At 35.8% G+C, this 27,198-nt stretch overlaps 1 protein-coding gene across 2 annotated transcripts in view; it reads right to left on the reverse strand.

Annotated features, from left to right (window-relative positions):
- TMEM245 (transmembrane protein 245) overlaps positions 1-27,198 on the reverse strand; it is an 81,414-nt gene that overhangs the window by 44,357 nt on the left and 9,859 nt on the right. The window contains exons 2-11 of one of the 2 annotated variants that reach the window (XM_017814907.1): positions 26,765-26,882; positions 25,794-25,895; positions 24,811-24,918; positions 19,804-20,016; positions 15,888-16,057; positions 10,919-10,942; positions 4,859-4,963; positions 3,470-3,552; positions 1,265-1,355; positions 386-484 (exon numbers count right to left, since the gene is read on the reverse strand). In XM_017814907.1, coding sequence (XP_017670396.1) covers positions 386-484; positions 1,265-1,355; positions 3,470-3,552; positions 4,859-4,963; positions 10,919-10,942; positions 15,888-16,057; positions 19,804-20,016; positions 24,811-24,918; positions 25,794-25,895; positions 26,765-26,882 — 1,113 coding nt within the window. The remainder of the gene's footprint in view (positions 1-385; positions 485-1,264; positions 1,356-3,469; positions 3,553-4,858; positions 4,964-10,918; positions 10,943-15,887; positions 16,058-19,803; positions 20,017-24,810; positions 24,919-25,793; positions 25,896-26,764; positions 26,883-27,198) is intronic. The other variant, XM_017814906.1, reaches the window with a different exon arrangement.

Here is a 27,198-nt window from a genome sequence, read left to right on the forward strand (position 1 = left end):
CTTTCTCCCAATTTCAAATTAATGAAAGTTAAACAAATCACGCAGAATACCAGTTTTCTTTTCCTAACACCTCAACAACACAAAAATTCAACAGAAACCTCTAAACTACGAAATACCAAACACATTAAGTGAGAAAAGCCTAAATTAAATGGCATACATAAAAACACACTTTACTACTTAAGTAAACGACATAGCTGTGGCTGTACTTAAACTGTGACTGTAGAATGATCTTACACACTTGAAATTTTTTCCCAGCTTTTTATTATGACCTTTACTCAGCATCCAACTTTCTACTAATCTCTTTCTCAGAAATGCATACTTAGCATAATTATCTCAGAGTACTAAGTGATAGTTTTTATGAATACCATTTAAATAAGTTACCCACCTTCACAAACCAAGAGTGATAAAGTCTGTCCCAGAGCTCAAGTACTTGTTTTTCAATCACAGCGGTGTTATTCACTTTTTCTCCTAAAATCTTATGGAGCTAAAACAAACAAAAACCTTTTATTATACAGGCCAGAATAAAGCAGGCATCTACCGATGAACTCCAAGCTCTATGAATCACATAAGAGTGTTGGCAAAGGCATGGATCAAACCCAAATTATTAGTATGAAATACTTCAGACAACATGGTTCACAATATGAAGACTTTGTTAAAAAACATTCTGCTACATCAAGCTGAGGACTTCTTTCTGCACTGAAAAACCAATGCTGTCTCTAAAATGCTTAATCCAAAATTCTTGTTCACATCTTTGGGGTAAACATATCAAACAATTTGAGATGTGTGCTCGATATCAAAACATACATATAATCTTGACAAATTCTCCTGAAGAAAGTTATCTTAACTAAGTAAATTATGACTGAAAAAAACCATCCGATCCACCACACCCAGCCCACATAGAAATTAGAACACAGGGGGAGGGGGAGGAGTGGTGGTGGCAATAACAAAAGCCTACATCGTCTATAATAGGACAGGCTAAAGCCAGGTAAAAAAATATTACTCAGTTTTATTTGATGAATTTTCACTAGAAATCGTTAAAATGATGACAGATTCTTCAGCTCTTAAAAAAAAATAATCCTCTGAGAGGAGAAGACTACTGAAATCACTCCCACTCTTCCTTCAAGACAAAAACCAGAGAGCAGAAAGATTTGTCAACCACACAGTTAACCACAGAAAAGAACTACTGACAAATACATTTTTATTTCTTTCCACTTTTATGAAATACAAGAAATAAAAAAAAAAATTAAAAGGTGCTCACTCTTACCTTATGTGTAATCCATTCTCGGCCATATTGGTACACATTATTCGCTGCGGAATTGAGGGCCTTCTGAATTACCTGGGCTTCTGGGAGCCAGCTGGGGTTTTTTAAAGAAGAAAAACAAAGTTAACTGCTATGTATTGTACCGATTTCATTACATCCAAAACACATTGCAAAACAATATTTTGAAATAACTACGTATCATGGTTAAATACATATAAACTTATTGCAACTAGAATATTTCCTTCTACATACCAAGAAACAGATTTTCTCATAAGCAAAGCACAACTAAATCTAGGGCAAGTCCTTGCATTTGAAATTCTCCAAGGTTCCTGAAACCTTAATTAAATTGGTATCTCAACTTTTTCAAGAGAGATCTGCTCTTCAATCTGTATGTGTGCTATTCACACTACATTCTTAGCAATTTTCCTGGTGTTCTAGTTGCCTGAAAATACTATATCAAGCAGTCTTATCTAGCTGTAAAGACTACCTTCTGAATTACAAGCTGAACATAAATTGTTAACATAGTTTCCCTGAGAAAGTAACTAGTTGAAAACAGGTTTGGCACCAGTTATTTCGGAGTCCTCACCAAACTACCCACTCGTGAATTTCTTCAGAGATTCACATCACTTTGAATGACTAAGCAATGGACCCTACTGAGTTGCCAGCATTCCAACACTTGTGAATACAGGGTACACAATATCTGCTTTGGCTTTCTTTTCATATCTTGATTCAGTGACGTTTTTTGCAGCCCTTCCAAAACAAAAAACCCCCACCGTTCAGGACATTTGTTCACCTGACTGAAGATCAACATGGAAGCTCTTCTGTCTGTATAATCCTTCGGAAATGTTCTGCATTGGAATTCCAAAACATTTCAGTCACTCAGCTCTAAATGTAATGTGAGCATCAAGCTCTGAAAGCTGGTGAAGTTTGATGGATTTGGCAAGAGGTATAGTCACTCTTAATGAATTAGAATACCGTGGTTTGGGTGCTTCAAATTTAGATGCAAACACCAGAAGTAAAAATTTAAGCTAAAATTCTGCTAATTACTCAACTGATACTCCAGTATTTTCATTACGTGAATAAGCTTTTGACAGTCAAATTTCCATTTTCATTAGTCCCACTTACTTCCATCTTATGGTAAAACAGAAAGGCCAAACAAAGAAATGCCAGGAAGGAATAAAACACATTTTAAGTGCTTTCCATTCTCTTGATTGTGATTACTTAAGTAGTGTTAAAACACATATTACTAAAGTGGTTATTAACTATATACTTTTAGGTTTGTTTTTGAAAAATCATTTTGCTCTTATAATACAGCATGCACTTTCTTTACATACTGTGAAATCATCATCATTTTTGTTTAAAATGTGCCCTTGAAAAAAAGTCAACCATTCTTGTTTGGGAGACAATTTTTTTTCCTGGTATCTCACCTTTACCGAATGTCTGTTTAGCTGCAGCAGAATGAAAGCCATCTGGAACATGCCCCCCTTAAAATCCCACCCTTCAATCTCACCTATTCCCCCTCTGGTGTTCATGTAATCACTTCTTTGCTCACCAGTGTGCTCTTGTTTTTCTCTAGATGCATTTCTCTCAAAATCTTTTCCCTCCCTTAGTATTTGCCTTGGCATTTACTGTAATCATTACACACACTAAACCTTACTGCATACTTCCCACTGAGTACACTACACACATCTACTCTTAATAGGAACAGCCCTTGCCAACTGATTCATACCAAACTCTCCCCATCCACCATTCTTTCCACCCTTGAACTCTTCTTCAATTCACTCCAAAAACTCCTATTCCCTCAAAGGCATTCTGCAGCAAGCTCTCCACATCTCCACAGCTCTCATCTTGCAACCTTCCAGAGAGAGCATTCTTTGCCAGTACTTTTCTTCCACAGGCAAAAGGGAAAAAATATTGACCTCTTTAGTCTCTGCACCACAAAATTTTCCTCTCCACAACTGTAGTTAGAGAAGTTCATATAGCTGTCCTTCTCCACCAAAATCCTCAAATGAGATATCACACTGACAGTCCTCCAGAGTAATGCATAAACATTCCTACCACCTGAAAGTTCAGCTTTTACATCTGCCTGTAAGAGTCACCCCCATTTCTGTTCCCCTAGGGAATTTTTTAAATTAAAGACTATGCATAAGAGCACCTGGAAGTTTGTTCATCCACCCTATACTATTCGCTTAACTTCAGCATTCTTACTTTGCCCATTCTGGGTGACTGGCTACTGTCTCATTGATCAAGCTGCTTGTGACTTGAATCATGTGAACACTCTCTTGATGTACCTAAATTAAATATAGAGAGGAGAAATGTTATGTAATGCAAACTAGAACTTTTCCTACATTCAGAAAGACTTTGGTTTTTTCCCTTTTTTTGGGTGGGTAGGGAAGAGGATGGCAGGTGAGGGGGCAGTGACCAGTTCGTACATTTAAAGAATAATTCTTCCAATGCAAACAACCCACTAAGGAGAATGACGTGCCATTAACCCAAAAAAACTCAGACAATACAATAATCATTATGTTCTGACAATTTTTGTCACTAGTAATAGCAAATGGAAATTTAAACCTTATCACACCAGTGGAAAAAAAAAACCAATACAATACAACAGTGCTGTCAAGGGAAGTACTAAAATACAAAGCACAGTTTTAGATACGCCTTTTTAAGCCATGAATCAAAGAAGTGCAAAAATTAATGAATGCTTAGCTCTAACATAACCAGCCATGCTATGAAGTGCCTCACCAAATTAATTCTTCAATAAGAATGATAAAAGACACCTTTTATAAATATCTTAATGGTCCTTTTATGAATATAAGGAAGCTTTAGGCAGGAATGTCTGCAAAACTTTTAAAGCTTTCCATTTTAAGAACTCAACATTATATAAGTCTACATTTTGGAAAAAAGATATTGACATCAGAACCCATTGATTTTTGTTCCGTAACTGTATTCAAGTCAAACATTCAACCTCCATTGACTGTTTCAAGTATAAACACAGTTCTGTTAAGGAAAAATAAAGGAAAAAAAAGTACATGAGTGACCTCTTCTGGTAAGCAAAAAAAAACCCAACCACAAACAAAAAATCAGCCTCAAAGAACATCTGATCATGAATCTCAGCACATTTAAGTCAAAACAGGATACCATGAGGTTATTACAGGCAATCACATAAAAAGATTGACAAATACACCTTAAGCATTTGGCAAATATGTTTCTGATGCAAGGTAAGTAAAAAGAAAAAATTCTAAGTGGTTCTGCTGTTGACGAGGAGAGTGTAACAGGATGCAAAACAAATCCGTTCCTGTAATATATAAGCTAGTAATTCTTTTACCAGAATAAATTTTGTATTTCCAAGTGTCTATATATTAGGCTTGTCATATAGGTAAATAAACACAGAAATCTAAAGAAATATAAATACTGAGATTTTGCTATATTTTTGTATGTTTTATAGTCTTGGAATGGTGACAAGTTCAACTACGGAGCAATTAGTTACTAAATATTTAGATAAATTCTTTAAACTATACAATTCAGTATAAATATCAACAACCTCCATTAGCATTGAAAATAAGTTCTGTGATTACATTTGTTAGCACACTGTACCTTTGCAGTGAGGAGCAGGGCTAGCAGGAGGGTTCCTATGACTAGCAAAAATATTATAAAAATGCTGATTATTTTATCTAGCATTTTCTCCAACCACACGATCATCTGTGCAGAAAAAAAAATAAACAAATTATGGCATATAAATCAATACTTAATGAAAGCAATGCTATATGACTATACAACAGTATTGTTATTTTTATTTACAATCACAGTAAAAAATCAGGCTCTAATCAAACAGCATTTATGCCCAAGCTTGGAGATGAACAATTAACAAGCGATGTTAGCATGATTAAGGTCATGGTATGGCATGTGATTTTGCAAAAAAACATTTACACGTTACCACATGACACGGCAAGCTCTCTGCAAAGCAAGCAATAATTCAACAGTTACTTACTAGACCTAAGGGAGCTAGCATTCATGTCAGCTAGAACCCAGAAATTTATCTTTGTTTCTTGTTCTTCAGCAACCTGGAAACTTACAGATACTGTCTGCACAGGACTTCAAAGTTATCAAGGCATACTGTAAAGTACAATCATAACTTCCAGATTTGGATAGCTAAAAGTCATTTAAATGACAAATGAGGTATTTTTGCAAGTAATAAAATTTTTGGAGCTGCTCATCACCTTGTGAACTGAAACGAGATGGTGGGGTTTCTACATTATTGAATATCAGGCCAGTTATTCAGCACTCACTATTTCTATCCACTTCCAATCTCAAAAGGATGCTCAGCATTAAGCATGCATTAGCTAAACCTACTGATACAGGAAACAGGTGTGTATCTTGTTCTGAAAAGGCCCATTTTATACATGCCCACAAACAAATAGCGATACCACTTAAGATCCGAGACATTCTGACTGTTATTGAAAACAATAAAACTGCTCAGTCACGCAACTTTGCAGCGTGCTCTACAATAGTGGAAACTGAGCTTCATCTCATACATAAACTGACTGTTTATTTTAAAGGTGTGAAAGCCCATGCAAGTCTGATCAAATACATTTTTCTAGCTTCTATTGTTCACATACCAACACTATTCCATCTGGCATTATTACAGGAAAAAGCAGCAGCAGCACAACTGTAAAATTTGTGCTTTAAGAGAACTGAGGTCAAAGTTAATGTGTAGTAGGTGAAAGTACTTTCGAGTACAAGTTATTCAATGATTAAGTTGGTAACTTTTTAGTTAGAGATCTTAAAAAACTACTAATATGCATGCTGATGGTTTACATTAATTCTTTCTTCATTGTTTACCCTATCCCTACATGTGAAATTGGCCCTGGAACAACTAACTTCTACACACTGCTGTGTGATGATTGAATTGGTTAATATTGAAGTTAGATCTACTATTTGAAAAAAGTAAAAATTTTTATTTTTTTTTTGGTTAATATTGAAGTTAGATCTACTATTTGAAAAAAGTAAAAATTTTTATTTTTTTTTGTGTTTACCCTGTAGTAGCTGAGCAGTTAATGTACATCAAGCAATTATTTTTAAACTTCAAGTTTTTAAAACCAGCTCCTTGTTTGACCTAAATTAACACAAGGATTATATTCAAAATGATGACAAAAACTAAAAGAATGCAAAATCATTTTAAAAGTAACAAGGTGTTGAGCCAGCAAGTTTTTGTAACAAAATCTGCACTACATTAAGAAAGGATCAGAGAACATGAAGGAATGTGCAAGATCTTTTGTCTTGGATATTTTTAACACTCTTCAGCATTGCTGAAATATTTCAGCCATCAGAAATGTCTTGCCAGTGCTACCGCAGCTCTCTGAAAAACTTTGAGTAACCTCTACATGGGGCTGTTACCTCCTTGGAAACAAGACTGAAACAGGATTTGCTGCACCCTTCCAAGCCTCACACACATCTATGGTTGTGCAGGATTATACAAGGGAAGCAAGAAATAAAAGTCCCTGCTTTAAAGGACATAAATCAAAAATACCACTGAAAAAAATATTAGATGGTCAGGGGATGGAAATTTTATAACATAGGTTTCAAAATGAAGCTGTTAAAAATTAAAGCTGCTCTTGTTACTTTAGACAAAGTTCAAAATAATTTCTATTTACTTTCATAGTTAGGCATAAAAGAAATCCAGTAGTCTTACATATAGCAGCTTAATCAGATTCACTGAATCGTATTTCCAAAGAACCTTCAAAAAATGCTAGCCTCAATGATTGTGAGGGGTAATCTCAACAGAGCTGAGATCAGGATGAAGACTCTCTCTGAAATAGCACATGATGAACAAGCTATCTTTTCCTGACACTCTGTATTGTGGGTTCAAATATGCCTAGACTTCCATTAAGGTGCAGCTGAAGCACATGTAAAGCCTGAATTACCTTTAATTTAGTTAGTAAAACTATGGCAGCACTGATGATGTACTACAACAGGTAGCAGCCTCAGTCATGCAAGCCCACCTTGTCTTTATTCACCTGGACAGGTAGCCCAAGCAAGACAGATGAAAGCCAGCTTTGTTAATGTACTGCAGTAACATCTCTCAACACAGTCTTAAGGAGATCCAAGTTGTATAACTGGTACAGACGTATCATTGGAGAAGACTGAATTGGACTGAGTGTTGCAGAGGTAAAAGCAGATGCTCAACATTCAGGGCTGTATTTACTCCTCTCTCTTTTTTTGTTTGTTTGGTTTGGTTTTTTGTTTTGTTTGCTTTTCAAACTCCCTTCCTTCCTCTACATTAATCCACAATGTTTCCTTAGTAAGCACTCACCTTTGCACACTCGTGCTAAATAATGCATAGGTGCTATGTTACTGCAGGTAAATCCCTTCATGCTTGTACTTACCACTGAATCAGGTCTAGACTTCACTCTCACCCAAACCCTGCCAGACCTCCCTTTATATCCTTCCTGTAAACCATGGGCATGCACACAAAGACAAACATGTACTGACTAAACACTAGTCATTAGCCAGAGATCATGAAGTTTTTTATTCAGTTTCAAGCTTCTAAAGGTTAGTCAACAGCAGAAAGCTGATGCTGCCGCAACATCCAAAATTATGCAAAGGTAAAGGAAAGCCAGGCTGCTAAGCTACAGAAGGTCACACTTGTAAAACCAAACTGAAATGTTACTGATTTGTGATAGACTGTCCACAAAATCTATCCTAAAACTATTGTGACAGTTTTGAAGGGAAAGGTCATCAACTTTTTTTTTTTTTAAATTTAGCTCACTGTAAAAAAGTTTAAGATGAGTTGCATTCTATTAGAAAGCTTCTCAATAATTTGCAAGTTCTCCCTCTTTCAACTTTTGGGTGATGATACAAACTATATTGCACTAAGCTGTAACAGAACTACAGTCCATGCTTATCAGAAATCCTACTATCTAGACTGGTTCTCCATGTCATGCAGTATGATATATCATCTGTGAATTAATATTTTCATGTTTCACACTGCATAGCCATCAGAGCAATAGTTTTTCCAGTATGCTTGATTTACTGCATTACTCACACAGTGAAGAAGACCTGGGCATCTACTTAATTTTCAATTACATCTACATAAAATTACCAACGAGGACTTTTATTTTTTTTTCTGTAAACGGCTCCACTATTTATGAGGATTGTTTTTACAAGGCATTTCTTAGATTTGTTATTTCTCATTTGTTCAGTTAATACTTGAGGATATCATCTCATTAATATCATCTGATGAGAACAAGGGGAAGCCTGTAACCAGAACACATCCAAGGGTTATGCTGAAATGAGTCTGTTTAGTAGTTAACCTAGAAAAGGTAGGGAATAGTTTACATGGGGTCTCAAGTCTATTTACACCAGTGTCCCTCCAACAACAGTGGCAGAATTTAGCAATTCCTTCTAAAGAGTCCTGACACAGAAAATGTTATAAAGAAAAAATCACGCTAGCCCAACTGAACCTATTCTATATTTTGGGCTACATAGACCATGAACAGGAATTAACAAGGTTTGTCACCAGCAGTCACAATGAACCATTATTTCAAACTCTACCATAACCAGGTGATGTATTTGTAATTTCCTGCTGGATTATCAGAAATCTATCTAGGTGTTCTCTGAAGCACTTCCCTTCAAAGACAGGTAAAAAGGAGAAAGGCACAAAAGAAATCAACCTTGTAACCACATCCAGTGTTCTGTATTACAAATCCCCTCTTTTCTTTGCCTCTCGTAGTATATGACTTTTTTTTTTTTTAATTATTTAAAACCAAACAAACAAAACACCAAAACCCACCTACAACAAAATGAACCCACACGATCCTGACACTGTTTGCACATTTTTTCATCTTTATCATAATATTATTACTATATGTTCATGCACAAGAGTCAACACTGCATGTAACACTATAGGACTTTCAGGATTTCTACCTATGAAACTTTAAAGTAAACCAATAGTTTTCAAAAATAACTCCTAGGAACTAACAAATCCCAATCTGCTAAGAAACTATATCCATAGGGTTTTGCCAAATAATGCAAATCTTTAAATTTAAAATCCAGACATTTTAGAGTTTAAAGCAATTACACTGCAACCTATCAATTTTTTCAAACAAGGAAGCGGCAAATTCAGAGCCAGAAAAAAAGTAGTTGAGACTAAACTTTCATCTGTGGCTCACTGAACTCAGCTTTTCACTGAATCGTGCTAACAAACCAATACATAACAAAAAAAAAAATTATGAAGGGTTATGGTTGCACATATTTACTAACCACAGGGCACTAACATAAGACAAACATTTCAAAGTTGGGAAATAAAAATGTAATTTTAAACCAGGAAAACTATAGTCAAGGACAAAAGAACATTCATAAATTCACCTCTTAGTGGACAATTATAACTAAATCATGAAGCAAGCAACTGTACCCTCTTGTTTAGAAACACAGAAAGCCCCCCAACATACAACCCTTGGTTCACTCATTAGATACTGAAGATCAAATTTCCTAAATTCATTATAGCTGCATAGCCTACACACTAAACGCAGCATTATTCCTAATCTGCCACCCACTGCAGATACCAGCTGTGCAGTCCCATTTCCTTGTTTACAAAGACCTTTTATGGGTATTTTATCACATACTAGATTTTGACCTATAAAACTCTGAGGTCCTTCAGCCATGCACACGCTATAGGCATCTCTTCCCAGATCTATGCTTGTCAGAAGCAATGCCACTGCCCAAGTCCCAGAGAGATACTACTGCATTGAGTACCTGTCTAGATTTTAGTCACACACAGCACCAAATCAGTTTTAACTTCTCTTGGAATGACAGTTTCCCAAAGAACAATAGTTAAACCTAGCTGGCTAAGATGAACCATGGGAACTGGGAATGATAATTCTTAAAAAACATGTCACACATATTTGAAAGTCACACAAAAAGAAAAAAATATTTTAACTATACCAACTACTTTAATTTTTTTTTTATCATTTATTTTTTTATTTTATTTTTACTAGCCCTCACTTCCCTTCAGACTGTTGTTAGATTCAGCAGTTCTAAGGCCATGTAAAGTCTCATTTCACTCCCGGTATGCTCCATATCAGTATGTATGTTATTTATTCCTGGTACACTATGTACTATGCCTGTGTACACAGGCAAGTTTGACACTTCAAAAGTAAAAGATTTACAGCACTGACTGAAACCAGTCAATGCACTATTTGCAAGAGCTTACACCCATAGCTTTACAACTGTGCTTCACACCCCTCGCCACTCCCATGTTAGTTCACTGATGCATTTTCTGAGGGAGAACAGCTCTACAGAGCAGGAGAGAACTGGTTTCATTATGTGTACAAGTGGGGACCAGGTGGAGATCAACTGTTCTTAAATAAAACTGCCACTAAATCAAACTGCTGCTTGAAACGCTAATGCAATATTCTGCTGTACAAAACATTTAACTATGTGCATTCAGTGGAGTAGAAGACAAGAGATCAGGTAGATTCATATGACCTTCAGTAGCTTATATCAAGAGCTGGAAAAGAGGCATTTGAGAGAGAAATCTACAAGCAAGGCATGTTAAGGAGTGTTCATGCTGCAAAATAAAAATAATTAAAAAAAAAATCAAACTCCCCAAAACCACAGAATCCATTAGTTGGAATCACAATTTTTCTCTTTATTTACCTTCTTATTAAGCCAGTGCCACAGCTTGTCAGTGGCAGGGGGAGATGGAAGAAAAGGGAAAAAAAGACAACACAGTGGAAAATTACTGAAAAATGCAGTAATAGGGGAAAAAAAGCAATGACAGGCAGGCAAAGTCATCCCACAGAATGAAAATGAAATTGTTTTAGACACAAAGGCAAATTGTAATAGGAAGAAAAGATAGTAACTTCTAATGCAAGAGTCTAGGTATTACTATTAACATGCACTTTTGAAATGAGGAGGGATATAACAAATAGGAACAACTTTAATGATTTGAACAGAGCTATCAGAATAACCTGGGCAATTCCAGTTCAATTATACTGAGCTACCATTTCAGATTTCAGAGTAGGACTTGTAAAAGTACTTTGAGAAGGGTACTTTTAACAAAACACCAAAACTTAACAAGAGATACTTGTTTATTGCATTAATACTCCCATTCAGGCAGTTTCCTATATATTTCAAAACACTCCTATTACATCAATTACTGTTAAACAAATTTTATATGTTTTTTTGGTACCACATTTATTTTAGAACATTCACATTCAATGGCACAACATCAAATACATAATTAATTCTGATATACATACAACAGCAAACTGTAGATGAAATAAACGCATGGATTTCATATAATTCTCCTTGCACTTCTCAACAATGAACAGTTAATTTCTCCTTTTGCACTACCATTATTTTTTCCTTACTGATACTCATCCATATGCTCAAGTACACTCATTTTAGGACCTAGTTTATGTAGCACTATACTCTTAATTCTAACCATTAGTAATCAATTAGCAGTATAATCACAACAATGAAAAGCTTTAACGTTGTTATTCATCTGTGCTAGAGGTTAAGATCAAGTATGCAAAATTTGTTTCTTCCTGAAAACAAGACCATTGAATGCTCAGTAAATCTAGCCTGTTCACCAGTTGACACTAATTATATTATCTCCCAATGAAAACAAAAGGTAAAAATATTTCAAATATAAAAAAATCTCATGTTAATTTAGTTAGAACAGAAGCAAGAAAAAGATTTACAAAAAAACATGAACATCAGGAAACATGAAAACAAAATATGCCATAAACCATCCACTTTTGCTAGCTTTTACTATTCATGGAAAGAATCACAGTAATAGAAAGCAATGACAAAGTTTCAAAAACCTCAAATTGACACTGTTGAATTTGTTTCTGTTTTACTTCTTCACCTGTGGAATAATTTATCAGTGAAAACAGGAAAAGCTGTTTACTGATTCAACAACATACTTTTACCTTTAACTTTACTTCTGCATATTAAATACTATCTATACATCTATACCACTATTATATATGGGGTTTAGTTTGGAAAAAACATAGCTCTCATGGTACTTCTCTGCTGTGCAACTCCATACAAATACAACAAAAGCTAGAGTTCTATCATCAGCTTAAGATTTTAGTTGTGAAAGGAAGATGTGAAAGGAAGTCTTTGGTATTTTTCTATAATTTCAGCCTTCTGGAATTGGATGATATATACAATAACTAGGAAATAATACTATATGTTATAGTAAAATAACTAGGAAATAACACTATATGCTATAGTAAAAAATAACTATTTTCTTATTAATATTTAAGACAATACCTGAGAGGCCCTACCTGCCCACTAGCTTACCAATACTGATGTTTAAGTAGTTCTACAGATGTAATCAATCTACATTTGAAAATAGGCTACACCTTAATTCTAATCTTGAAGTCATCCAAAAGTATTAAGATCATAGCCACTATTCCAGTATTTTATTGGAAAACTATTTATCTACAATCTCATATGCCTATGAAAGTATTTCCTATAATAATATATGCACTGATAAAGATTCTGCTCGTTTTCTGTGGTTGGCTTTAGCTACATAGTAAACTTGGTACCAGAAGAAATAAACGTTGATTTTACCCAAAGTACAAACATCCTGAACAATCCATATATAAAATTCTAGTGAGCTACACCTAGAAAAAGCATATAACAACTACATGATTCACTCAAGTCCACCAGAAAGCCCATTCCAACTAGTAAAAGTGTAGTGCATGCAGCTGAGCTACTGTCTATGATGCTGAACTCCCTCATAACTCTATAATCAAACTACAGTCACCAAATTGAAAGACAAGTCTTCTTTAAAATAAAAACTTATCAGTAAACCAAATTATTAATTCTCAATTGTTGAGAAGAATATGCATGATACCGTATCTATTAAATTTTAAGATGACTCAGTAGATGACAACAGAACCCCCCTACTCTTTCCTCCAGGAAGTCTCTCATAGCTGAACTGCCACATCTGTTGACTTCATGCGGCGAATGCACAATCAGGGACTAAAGAATACAGTAAGGACGTCCTATTTTTGTAGTCCACATTTAAAGGAGGTGTGCACATACAGGCACAGATTGACCTACTGTTTATAAAGAAAATGAAAAGCAATGCTCTACTTCCTTTTCTCTTGACCAGAATTTCTCTTCATTTCAAATTTGTCTGCATTTCTAAGACAACCATGGGTAGATGAGCAGTTGGAAAGAAGAGAAGCAGTTCTTTTCCTGCTGCTTTTATTACAAAAGCAGACATAATTAGTAAATCTCAGATTTGTATGCATGCGCAGCACTCTCCCATTATTCACAATGGATTATTTTCCAGACTATCTACACTAGCCTCCTAAACTTTGTTTGGGAGAAAAAGACATGCCACTCTGTCTTCCTCATCCTCCCTACATTTTATTCAAATATGGAACTATTTCCTAATTGGGCATATTATGTTTGCCAGACCAGGTAGTACCACTAAATATTTGCGTGAAACAAACCTTGCCAATGGCTTGTCGTACTTTGGTAAGGGCCTCAGTATGTTCTGATGCTGAGATTCAGTTTCCAGTTAAATAGTATACAAATAAAAAACAAACAAACCAAACAAAAACCCTAAGCAGCTTCACCTCCCATAAAAACAAAGTATAAATAAAATATTAAAAAGTTAAATATCTAACTGCAAAGGAAACAATCCATCAGTCTTGGTTTCTCACACAGATGCAGAAAAGGTAAGCTGTAACAATTTACTCCCCAGATTTCTATTTTGTTTGCATATCTTTTATTTCCTCTTCAACAGTCCCTATTGAAGCCAAAACATTTGATAATCCAAATTAAATACAGTTCATCCATCCTTTCAAAACAATCTTGCAAGGATGTAATTTTCATTCCTCTTCTTTCCCTGTCCCCACAAAAAAGACAACTGCCAATATTCTGTGGCATTGCTTCCCAAATTCTCAAGAGATATGATGCGTCCATGATCCTACAATACACAGAATAAGCATAGCCAGTAGAACTTAAAGATATAGAAGCATTAGTGTGATAAGCATTGGAAGAACACATAATTCCAGCTCCCCATGATAAAAGCCGGCTGAAACAGAGTTAGAATAGGCACAAATGATGACAACAGAATCATGCAGAGTAACAAGTGTATTTCTTGTAACAGCTAGGAGAGCTTAAATTGCTTTAATACACACAGTAAAGACTCAGAAGGAATAAATATGACTATAATTTGAAAAATGGGAGTGAGAAGGGAGATGGAGAAATGAGTTGTGGCAACACTGTTCTTTTGCTTAGACAAGAACAACATGAATATAAACTGACCTTAAATAAATTTAAGCTGAAGAGCGGGGAGTTCTGCTGCACATTAAAGCCCTACCTTCTTTAAGGAGAAAAGACTCAGCGGAATTAGGAAGCATTCTATATCATACAATTATACAATACAAGGATACTAAACTTGACAACTCATGAAATACAATACATTCAATATTGTGTCTAGAGAGTCTTCTTACTTACAAAACAAAACCTTTTAATGAAAAGCTTTGTATAATGTAAGCTTTTATCCCAACATGTTAATACTTTTCACTACCTTTGGAAAACTGCTTTATTGTGTTCATAGCTGCATTTTGAATGGCTTTTCCTTTTTCAAACTCTTCCTTAACTAACCCTGTGAAATTGGTACTTTTTTCCTAGAGCCCTTTCAATGCTTTTGTTGACCTCTTGACATCCATTTACCCATTAGATCCAGGCTTAAGCTCTTCCCTCTGCTGTAGGAATTCAGAGCTATAAACTGCAGACCGATCTGCCAAGGTATAGATGCTCTGACAAATGCACTTACAGAGTTCAGCTCTTCAGTTATAGAAACTGTGAGATAATGGCTTTTTCTAAAGCAGAGAACATTTCAACAATAGTTACAGAAAGCACATTCTTACACACCAGCAGAGTTATTACAAACAAAATAATCTATCAGTTTATGTGAAAACTTAAATTCTGAATGAAGGACACTTCATAAATTTTACAGAGCTTTCCAACTCTGCAATTTGCTATGCAAATGTGAGAATGTTTTGAGTGGGGGAGAATGGAGGGTAACACCGATGACTTATTCTACAGCACTTCCCAAATACTTTACCCCACATACTTCTTTTCTTACAGAGGGAAGACTCGCTTCTGTGTGACCATATTACTTTGTTCAACAGTTATACTTCCACACAGCATAAACAAATGTGTCCAAACTATCTCGGGCCCTACTTACAGAACACAACGGTTCGCTTTTTAAATTAAGTTTTCACAACAGAAGTAGGAACATCTTATCCTTCACACTAAAGCTCATTAAGTTTAACTTCAAAATCTTTGTGACTAAACCATGAGAAATCTGCCTTACTCAGATAAGGAAGCTTATAAAGCTAACTCAACATTTGAGAAGTGACTTCTGTCAAGTTTTGCATGTAATCATTTAACAAATTTAAATGTATACTTAAGTGTATGAATAGTGACAAGAGACATCGTTTAAAATACACCATAAAACAGAGTTTCACATGAAAGACATATCCATTAGTGAGAGACATTTATTTTAAAATCAAAGCATCTCAGCATATGGTGAACAGAGAATAAAACAAACTTTCAAGTTGCTTAAGGAAGTAAGTAGAAATACCTTACTGTCAAGCTTTAGCATGACACTTCCAAGTCCTCTGATGGGTCGTGGAGCAAGAGCTTCCCGACGTTCCTTCACAAAATTCTCAACAAATTGCCACCAACTTTTGCAATGGTTTGCCAAGAAGTTCAAAACTCCAAAATGAACCACAAGTTTTTTAAGTGCCCAAACTGTAACCACAAGAAGGAAATTAAGTATCAGAGATTTCAGACGAGCATTACAAGACTACATATCTATTCCGTTCTGAAAGACCTATGACAAAGAAAGGAAAAGACTTTTGAGTTTTATTTCCCATTAGAAACCACTCTCAGAATTTTCAAGTGGTTTCAGTAGTAATCTCCTCACTCGCTTCACAGCTATGCTTATCCACATGGAATTTAGACGACAGCAGAAGAAAGGTGCCTGCACACTATTCAATAATGCAGCTAACAGACTTGAACAAGAGCTGGGACAAGAAGGTGTCATTCCATGATTCCAGTACAGTGGATGTCTCACATGTTCATACATATACCATGCCAGGTGACTCCATGTAAAATACCACATTCAGAACATTAACATCAGAACATTAACAGCAGAACATAACTTTTATGTTACACATAAAAGAAAATTTTCAGTCTAAATTCTTAAGTTTTAGGCCTTTACACTGTTAAACTATACCTTTCCTTTAAGAATTGACAGGAGACTTATTTCACAGTAAAGAAGCCTCCATTTTAATCTTCTGCAGAAGTACTACTGAGAGATTTCGCTTCTAAATATCAAAAAGCCAATTTTGAGATCAGTCTTTTGTCTTGGCTACATTTGATACTGAACTCCCTCTCATTACATTAAAATGTATTTTTAATAACACTTTTCCTTTACTGTGAAAGACTATTCTCCAAACTAGATTCATTACTTACTGCCATATGTTAACTCCACAGTAGTCAGCAGTACACTACCTCATCCTGAAAAATTCACACTGTGCTTCTATCTGGAGATGCATAAAATAACATACATAGCCTAAAAGGTTAACTTTCACTATCCGTAGGGCATTTATCAAAGTTTCACAAAAGCCTATTTTCTCAAGCCACACCTGTGATAGTTTATGTCCTTGCTCCAGGAGAGCCAGTGCATCAATTTGCTGACATTTGGTTCACTTACCCTCTGGCACCACCATGTGGCAAATATGGGATTTATTCTCTTGAAGAAAGAATAACCCAAAAATCTTTCTACTAAAATCATGAGTCAAACATACAAAAAAGGAGAAAATACAGTGCGAGTGCCAGCATCAAACTTATAGGCTGAAGTTCTGTATGATGAAATGCAACTCATGGTCAATACACAAACTGCTGCTCAGCAAAACTGGGCAAGCTTGCACTTTACAAGGTGAACAACACACCTGAAATGGCATTCTAACTTTCCACTAGTATTTGAACAATATCATCTAAAATAACTGAATGTACATTCATTGCAAAGGTGACGTCAGGAGGTGCTACAGTCAAGCAAATGTCTATAGTTATATTAGGTTAAAAAGAGATGAGAGAAAAAGCTAAAGAAGGACTGTTATTAGAATGTTGTGAACAAAATTAAAAAAAGGCTGCTTAATAAGAAATCCCAGGAAGCAGAAAATTACCTGAAGACAAAAGAAAAAAAGGATACAACAGAACAAGCAAGGAAGCAAATGAAAGATCTTAAAAAGAAGCAATACGAGGATTCCCAGGGTCATATCACTGAACAAAATGCTACAAGTGTTCCACAGCCTGGTTTACTGCTTAGCTTTTAAATCCATAGCAGTCTTTTCAATTTTTAATTTTATGGTTTAATTACAGTATAATTTTTCCACCCTCTTCACTAAGCAATTTTAAAAGATTACCTCATTCCACCGAAGTACAAATGCATTCAAGGAAAAATGCCAGTGGTACCAAGATGTTTCTAATAATCTAAACACTACTTCATGTGAGTCCTCTCTACCAATATAAGGAACTCTGGTGAAATTAACACCTTTTTATTTAAGGTTTTGGGGAGGGGGTTTTTTGTTGTGGTTTTTTTTTTTTTTTTTTTACATACTAGAAGCATTCTTCTTAAGGTCTCAGAAGTGCCTAAAGTTATTAGCCTCATTAAACTTCAACAGTTGTAAGGGAGCTTGCTTTATAAGCTTTCCTATTTTCCAAATATTTTTACTATTAACTCTCTTATAATGATTCCAGATTATCGTAATTCACCATCTGACATTTAATGTAATCCACTGTTCCAAATTTGGCTTTATGCATCATTATATTGCTTATTTGTAATATTTTTGTGATGATCCAGTTATATTCAGCTATATGCCAAGAAAAAGCACTTAATGGTCTAGTGTCACTGCTAAGGCAATAAGTCACAAATATTCCCCAAAGTAATTTCTCTTTTGGCATAAGTTTATTGGTTGGGTGGTTACTTTAGACATAATGACTGGCAGCAGCAGTATTCATTTGTTTCATTTATAGATATGCACTTTAATCTAGATTTGTCTGGCTCAAGCTTAAAACCATCCATTGCCATCTGTCTAATTGCAGAACTGTTCCATTCATTTTTCCCCCCACCCAAGTAGGCATTTCTGAACAGTGGTTAAGTTATTCCTCGACTTTTCAATAAACTAAGCCACATAAGCTCTGCTTCTACTAAGTCTAAAATTCATTTTCTAATCCCTTTATCACTTCTGATAGCCATTTCTCACAATACCTAGACGCCAAAACTGGGAAGTTTCTTCTGTAGTAACTACACTGAAATGAAACAAAGGTCAAATCCCTCTCTCCTCTTCTCCAGCACTCAGCTATTTATATGCCTAGCCATCACATTACCCTTGAGCTGCTGCTACAGTGCCACAGCCAAAGGTGCAGCTGTTCCTTTCACTGTGCCTCCAGGAGTACACAGCCCCTTGAGCCCATAGAGCTCCATGGCCACGATTTCCAGATGCACAACTAGATGGTTTACACTAGCCTTGTGTATTGCGTGCAAATCTCAAGGTTTTAGTAGCAGAGAGGCCTCTGGGGTGGCCTTCATGAGGAGAGACCACAAGGTATCATGTGCGAGACGCAGTTCCAGGTGGCTCCACAACAGATTCATCACAGGCCAAAGCTGAGCCCTGCAGGCACAGATGTGTGGTGCTTTGGTGAAAAAGTATTTAAGAAAGGGCACAAAACACCAGACAAGGAGAAGAGGAAGGAACATAGAAAGAACAAGTGACTAGAGAGAAAGAAGGAACAGAGGGATGAACAGAGGCAATAAAAAGGCCAGGGAAGCAGACGTTCCACAATGAAACAGGCACGCCACTCAGAGGGACCAGAGCCTGTGGAGGACCCATGCTGGAGCAGGTATACATCTTGAAGGGACTGTGGTCTAGGGATAGGAGGCCTGAGCTGGTACCTCCATAAGAAAGGGACTGCAGCTCATGGATAAGCCCACATTAAAAGACAGGAAGAGTGATTGGTTTTGTGAGTATTTGGCCACTTGGCTCGGCCAACCCAACTTGCCCACAGAGCCTAGCAACCTATTTTTCATAGAAATTAAAAGTTAACATGAGCAAAACTTCACTATTGAATAACAGCTGAAATATTCTTTATTATAGGTGCAAAAATATGAAAGAGAAGACAACAAAAGGAAGAAAAACTAACTTCTCTAAACTAGAAGTATTTTTACGACGTAAGATATGGCACTCCATTATTTCAAGTAACTACAACAGTCAACAGACAAAGCAATTTTACAGAGTTGTCCACTACATTGTAACAGACAGTGCACATCAATCTTCCTATCTGAAGCTAAAATTCATCTTAACAAGTCTTGAAAAAGTTTTAAATTAAAACTCATACAAGCCTACAAGCCTTTCCTTCTATTTTATCTAACACAGCGCCTAAGGTTACTAAAGTCATCATTTAACAAATATTTCTAATAATTGGATTATTACCTGCAAAAGGCACTGGCAATAGTTGCACAATCCAAAAATTTAGCCAGATCTGAACAATGACGATGGCCCACACAAGTGTAACAAAGTAAATATCACTCGTTTTCTTTTTTCTAAGAAAAGATCCAATCTCAGGTCTTTGTCTGTTCCCAGAAGAAGATGAAGAGGAGGAGATAGATGGTGCAGCACGTGGAGGCTGATCACCTTCTGTTGCTCCTAAAACAAACACATGCAAACAAAGAAGAGGAAATTATCACATTAATATTCACCACAAAATAGAATAGCTCCCTATTCCTAAATTAACTTTTTTTTTCTGTGGTGAAGGAGGAGGGCAGAGAGCTGTGTTTTGCTGTTTGTTTTGGGGTTGGGTGGTTTTGGTAATTTCTGTAAAAGACAGCCTTGGCACTGATCTGCATTTTGAAAAGTCAGAATAGGGCTATGTAAGCTCTCCCACATCCCGCAACACCATGCCAAGTAGTGCTGGGAGAAGGAAAGAAGAAAAGTTGCTCTAAGAGGCCTCCTGTCACTGCAGACAAATTACAAGCCAAATATATTTTATCAAAGAACCATAAAACCATGAAAAACATGAAATATAATTCACTTCTAAAAGAAATCTGAAGTCTTAAAATTAATCTTCGATTTCCCTTTACTTCAAGTACTCAAAAAGGAATCTTAGATTCGCTCAAAGTTCATTTAAACAAAATAAAAATTATAGAGCATACATTGAAAAGAAAGCTTGTACCTTACCAATTTCTTACTATACTACTACTTTTCCTGAACACTTACAACACAAACATAGCACTCACACTGTGATCATAAATTCCTTGCTTGTGTAACACACATTAGTAACACCAAGCATAAATTAGTGGGTAACAAATGTTGTCATCCTCTCACTCCAAAGTTAGCACACATGAAATTCAATTAGAAAATGTGAACCAATGTGTTAAAGACCCTTATACATGAACAGTAAGTAGTAATTTCATGTAAAAATATTATGGTCAAATTAAAATTCTTGTATACAGAACATGGCAATTTATTATTTATTTAACTTTCTTGTTGGCAAGTCTGCCTAGTATGAGTGACACCAAATCCATCTTCAGCCATTCTACGTAGAATCTCTCCCTGAGAACACTAGTGTTAACTTTTGCTGAGTCTCCGTGCTGGTGTCAAAACGCACACATTTCCAACACGCCACTACTTGAGAAAAATTTGCAGCCATAGTGGAGGAACACACACAGAGGAAAACCCAAGAAGTCACTCTATGCTGAAGAATAAAAGGCAATTTATTATGCTGATACATACCACAGTTGATAAACAATGAACATAACCCTTTCACTGGATTTGTGTCACATCGACACATCTTCTCCCATGAAGAAAAACTGCTGTAAAAACTGTACAACACACTGCATGCACATCAGTCAAACAATTTGTGTTCCACACACGTGTTTTTAGCTGCAATGTGTCACTAAAGCCATTTCTAGCCTAAAGCATGACAGCCTGAATGTGCAAAAAGACAAGACCGATTTGTCATACGTGTACAGTGGTGGTAAGTGACAAACTCCGCATCCTCACACACTGGATGAACACTCTTCTTTTGCTGCAGAAGTCTGCACTGGTGTTCTACAAGTAAGTGGAACTATTTTTAGAGCTTATAAACACATTCCCCACCACACTAATACAATAATGCAGATCTATTGATTCACCCAACTGATGGACACTGGGATGATGACAAACATCAGCTGGTTGCTGTTTATGTATTTGGTGGAACTTCAGAATGCTGGAATTACAGCATGCAATGTGAAAGAAGGAACTCTGCAAGCAGCTGAACACAGCAGAAGCTTCTGGTGGGGTGGTTCTTGGCAAATCAGGACATGTCTCAAAGGGATGATGGCCAGCCCTACCACACAAACTATACTTTCGAGAAAAAGACACAAGTTAATTTTTCATAAGAGGAGAGAAAAAGTTACCTGCAAACAGAAATTTTCCTAAAAAGACAAACTGTTTTTGTCATATGAAAGAGGGTCTATGATTCCCCTGTACTTCTCAGCCTGTTTTTAATGAAGCAGAAGAGTACTAACAGAAACAAATGGATGCATCAAAGGAACACAAATTTGGAAGCAGTGTATCCATAACTATATCTCCTCTATCAATTCAACTTACTGAACACTTCTTACTTTTTTTCTCCGAAATTAATACAGTCAACATAAAAAGTAACATTCCAACAAACAGAAACTCAAATATTTATCAAAGAAAAGGAAGCGCTAAAAGCTAAAACAGAACAATAAGCTGAAGTCTATGCCTAAGATTAAAGTTATTCAACATTTTTTGCCCAAAAAAGTCCTTAGTAGAGTCATCTTCATGAAATAAAAAAATTCCTTCTTTTGGTAATGAAAAATTTGATACACTTTTTCTTGCAATGAAGAAAATCTTAACTGAATAACAACAACAGTAATGTTAAGAGCAATAGCAATCAAACAGCCTTATTCTCTTACAGTTTCCCTATTAAGCAAACTGTACACAGAATGCAAAACAAATGGGAAAGAGCTTGGGGGGGAGAACTAAAAAAATCTTAGGGGACCTGAAGACATGAACACTTCTTCAGAATGCAGTTCCACAGCACTTTACGCAGAACTAAACCGGCACTGTCAATGACCCAGTATTCTCCCCATGACAAACACACACCTGCATCAGAACTGCCATTCAGATGATTGCATCCTAAGTCAGTTCACAAAGGTGATCCGCCCAGAAAGCCATCAAAATTTTTGCAAATTAAAGAAGTCACATTCTCTGGGCAACATCTGCTCTACAAACCAAGGCATGAGTGCCTTTGTCAATGCAAATGGGGAAAAAAGACCTATCAGTATAGTGATTCAGAGTAACTTTGGATTCTGTAAAATCTCATTTAGTGTGCTTCATGATATTTTGAGATGAAACCTGAAAAACACCTTTCTATATTCCAACCAATGAAAGTATGACAGTCTAAACAGTTAATAGATACTCAGTAAAGAATTATAGCAAAATCTGAATGCATGGTAGTTCTTTGAATATAATAACAACAAAAAAAGCAAATTTTCAGGTTGTCCTATTAAGACACATTATTTTAATTTAGACAATACGTTCTTTGTCATGTCAACTTCTTGCTGTCATAGAATTTTGAATTATTCTCATCTCCAAGAAGAAAAAAACCCAGCAGCATTAACAGAGAGTTGTCCACATCTTTTCACAATTTCAAGAGAAAAATATTTTTATGTGCGTTTTTTTAAGAAATTAAAGAAGCAGAGGGCAAAAGGGAGAGTAAGAGTCATGAATACATTTAAGGATTTCAGTATCTATCATAGCCAAAGCCAACAAGACAACAGAATCTTTCCTAAAAAGTACTGCAGTGGTATCTGCTTCATAAGGTGCAGACTCCTCCTTTGCTGTATATTGTGGAAACTCCTGGAATACCAGGAAGGACCACTTAGACCACCTGCACCGGTATCATTAAACTCCTTGCCTCCAGTACAACATACCAGTATTCGACAACAAAATATGGAAAAACATGAGTGTTCAGAAAAAACTATAAAATCAACACAGCTTATTTCCCCGCACAGTCTTTCAATGAACAAATTTAAGCCACATGGAGAACAGTAAAAACCAAGTATTGATTGTTCTACAATTGATTTAGTATAGTATAAGGAGAACCAAAAAAGTTGTAGGTTCTTAAGCCTGTAGGTAAAACCTTTTGCTGTACAAGAATAATGTTTCATCACCATTCACAAAAGATCCAAACCAAAGATGGCCAAACTTATGCTTAATATATCACAGAATAGAATGCTAATTTCCAACAGACTGTTGCAAAAGTATTTTAACTATTGTTAGGAGTTAACAGGAAACTCCACATTTGTTCTTTTCCTGCTGTACAGGAAAACAATAACAGAATTTGCAAGACAAAAAGACCCATCTGGTTAACTGTTTCAAGAAGATAAGTCAAAAAAACATTCACTGTAAAAGACACTTTTTTAAAACTGCTGTAGTTTTCTTAAAAACAGAACAAAAACTGTCTTAAAGAAGTGAAAAAATTAAAATTGGTAACTTAAAAAAAAAAGCAAAAAAGAACACAACCACTTACATAGCCTGGGTTTTTTTTGTTGCCTGTTGCTTGACCAGATTTCAAAATTCAACTCAAAAAAACCCCCAAAAACCTCATTTCCAAAATTAAAGATGGTATTTTGACTATAGTCACATAAAATGTAGAAACAAAGGTAAGAAAAGAGTAAGTTGTCTAAAGCTGCCCTTCTCACATTTAAAAAATAAGTTTTGGAATTTCACTTTCTCTCAAGTTGAATGATCTGTTTGGTTTACTTCCAGGAAATGGACGAAACTTTTTCCAGAGATCTCAATAATAGCTTAATTTTCTAGTATAGCATTCCATCAAAGATGAACCCAAAAATGAAGGTAAGGTTCAAAAGCAGTGATGGACATCTAAACACCTTCTTTGCAGCTCTTTCAAGCCAGTTGTGTTATTGCAAGTGAAAGTATAATGTGACTCAAGCTACAGTGTCAAGTAAACTTGCTATAGGAGGGACTTTGATCACGACATGGTTAAAGTGGTTTTTTTTCTCACTATGATGTATACAAAAATTATTCCAGTCTGTCTGTACCTGGTGGAAAAACCCAGTTATATCATGTAACTGCCAACAAATCAAAAGGCTAGGAAAACAAAAAAAAATAATAATAAAGAACAAGAAAAAAATCACTGAAAAAAAAACCAAAACCATAATAAATCCTTCTAGTCAGGCCTTCAAAACGTACAGCCAGCCACACAAACTATCCTTTGCACAACAGCTTTTATTTTATCATCTTCTTAACATTTTTATAAACAGATAAACCTGATTCATAAGGGAAGTTTAAATGTACTATTTTGGACAGAATTAAGCGATAGGTAATATTTGGAAATTTGTTCTTAATTCCCTCCAATTTCATGCCTTTAGAGCAAATTCAAATGTTTCTTACAGAGTATTCAGTCACCTGAGGGTTGGGAGGAATGTTCATTATTAGACTCATCTTCTGTCATTGAAATTGCCATGGCAATTGTTGAAGCAGCAATGGAAATCATCTGACCAGGAAGCTCTGCCCCTGTAAAATATATATGTGTATGTGAATAAAGAAAAGCTTAAGTCTTAAAATGTTTTATTTTCTGTTTGATACCCACTGAAGCTGCCAAGCAACAGAAATTATATGGATAGACCCTGTTATTTTTTAGTATGCATTATATGTACTCAGTATGACCAAACAGGAATGAGTGCCATTAATTTTAGTATTAAACACAATTTTTGGTGCCAAAACTCAAAACCAGTTATTTGCTTAGTGCTTTTCTTGCTAATGAACTGCTACCAACCAAATAATTTGTGGTTGCTGTTAGTCTGATCATTCAAAAACTTTTTATACCAATTAATCAGTTTTACTAACCAACTAAAACAGCAAGACAGGAAAAAAGTTTTCTTCACCAGGAACAACTGATGTTTATTTTTTGCAAAACTGACTCACAACTGGCAAAACCTATTCTTCCAAAGTCTTAACACAAACCATTACTTTGAGAAACTGGTATTTTAAAAATGAATGATTGGATATAAGAAACTTCCTGAATAGAGTTGTCTCAGTTTCTCTCATACTCAGTATCATAGGAGCTACTAAACCTATATTGCTCATTTCTTTCAAAATTATCCTCTGATTTCAAAAATCACAGGCTACGTTTATGCTTGAAACTCGGGTTTAATAATGAGTCACTACTTTACCATAGTAAGGAAATACCAGTCCATTGTAATCATTTTCTGTAAAGAATCAAAGATTCACTTCATCTCTAGTAAACCACTTTGAAACAAACATACTAAAAATCTCATAGTAAATTCTTGAAATCCATGTGCTATTGAATTTACAGGGTCCAGATTCTTTCACATGACTTTATAGAACTTTTGCCTCCAACAATAAAAGAAACAGTGACTTGTTCTTACCAGAAGACTCCTTTCCATTCTGCTGTTCATGCAACATGCCTACAGTCATCAGAACAACTATAACCAGAAACACAGGAATTCTCCAGGAACCTGCCACAGAAGCTGAAAGACACAGTGTTGGGATTTTTTTTTTAATAAGAAAAATGACACCATTAATAAACTCTACATTCAGCAAAACCTGGAAAGGCACCACATCAACCAAGAACAACCTAGGCAAAGACTAAGAAGTGTCTTAAAACAAACAAGTTTTCCATATGCAAGAAAAGGAAGAATAGAAAACACAGGTGAACAAGTTTCTCAATGAATAAATCAAGTTGTTACTGTTCCTAACTTAAGTGAATTTAAACTATGCTGATACAGAAAACAACTTTAAAAACAACTTGCAAAATCACATGAAAATACACACAAAATGAAAATATTTTAGATATGAGGCAGATCAAGTTCCCCCCTAAAATGTGTATTCGTGTTAGATCTCCACAGAGTGGGATAGAGCAGGGCCTTCTCAGGCCTTGGCTATTCAGCTACTACTACTATTAAATGCATTTTACAGCTTCAGCCTTGGTTAATAGCAGGCTGTCAACACAATAATAATAATACCATCACAAGTGAAAGTCTAAAGCCACCCACATGTTACCCTAGCCTTTCCTCAATGTCAAGGAGTAAGTATCTGGTCCATCTATCAAATAAGGGAAAACCGTGAGAAGTACAAGAAGTTTTTCTCATGGAAAACCATGAGAAGTATAAACTAGGTAGAAGGAGCAGAAGACATATGTTGCTCAGCATCTTGATACCTTCCCATTCCCTACTCCAATGTTCCCTTCTGGACACATGCAGCCAGAATTACTGAGCAGAGAAAACAGTGTGCACTTCAGCCAAGACTCCATTATACAGATTCACCAGGAAAGCAGAGGAGGAGCTTTGTTGACAGAACCCCCACGAACGCATCAAAATAATGACTTCTAGTTACTCACCTAAGTGAAAGAGCAGCATAATCCAAACAGGAACAGAGACTGCTTTTAAGTAACGTTCAGTGCTTATATTCCACTTGAATGAAACCATCAGAAGGTAACCAACTACCAATGTCCATATCTGTAAGAAAAAGATACACATAGGTATGGATACACATATGAAAACAGAGCTCTGTTGTACTCATGTATGTGTGTACACACATGCACAACCCCATAACTGCCATATAGAGAGAACTGAACTCAGCTTCGCAGTCTTTAAGAAGCCCACATTTCAGTCAATTACAAGAGTTTTTTTCTCCATGCAGGAGAAATATAAACTCAGTGTGAAGCATAAGGGCAGGCTAGTACGGTTCTAACGCGGGGGGTATAGATGCTTTGCCGGGCACAAACCCCAAAGGAAGGTGATCAAGCAACTACTCTGGAATTATTATCTAAAG

The sequence above is a fragment of the Lepidothrix coronata genome, unplaced genomic scaffold, assembly GCF_001604755.1.
Source record: "Lepidothrix coronata isolate B3197 unplaced genomic scaffold, Lepidothrix_coronata-1.0 Scaffold47, whole genome shotgun sequence".
Lineage (NCBI taxonomy): Eukaryota > Metazoa > Chordata > Aves > Passeriformes > Pipridae > Lepidothrix > Lepidothrix coronata.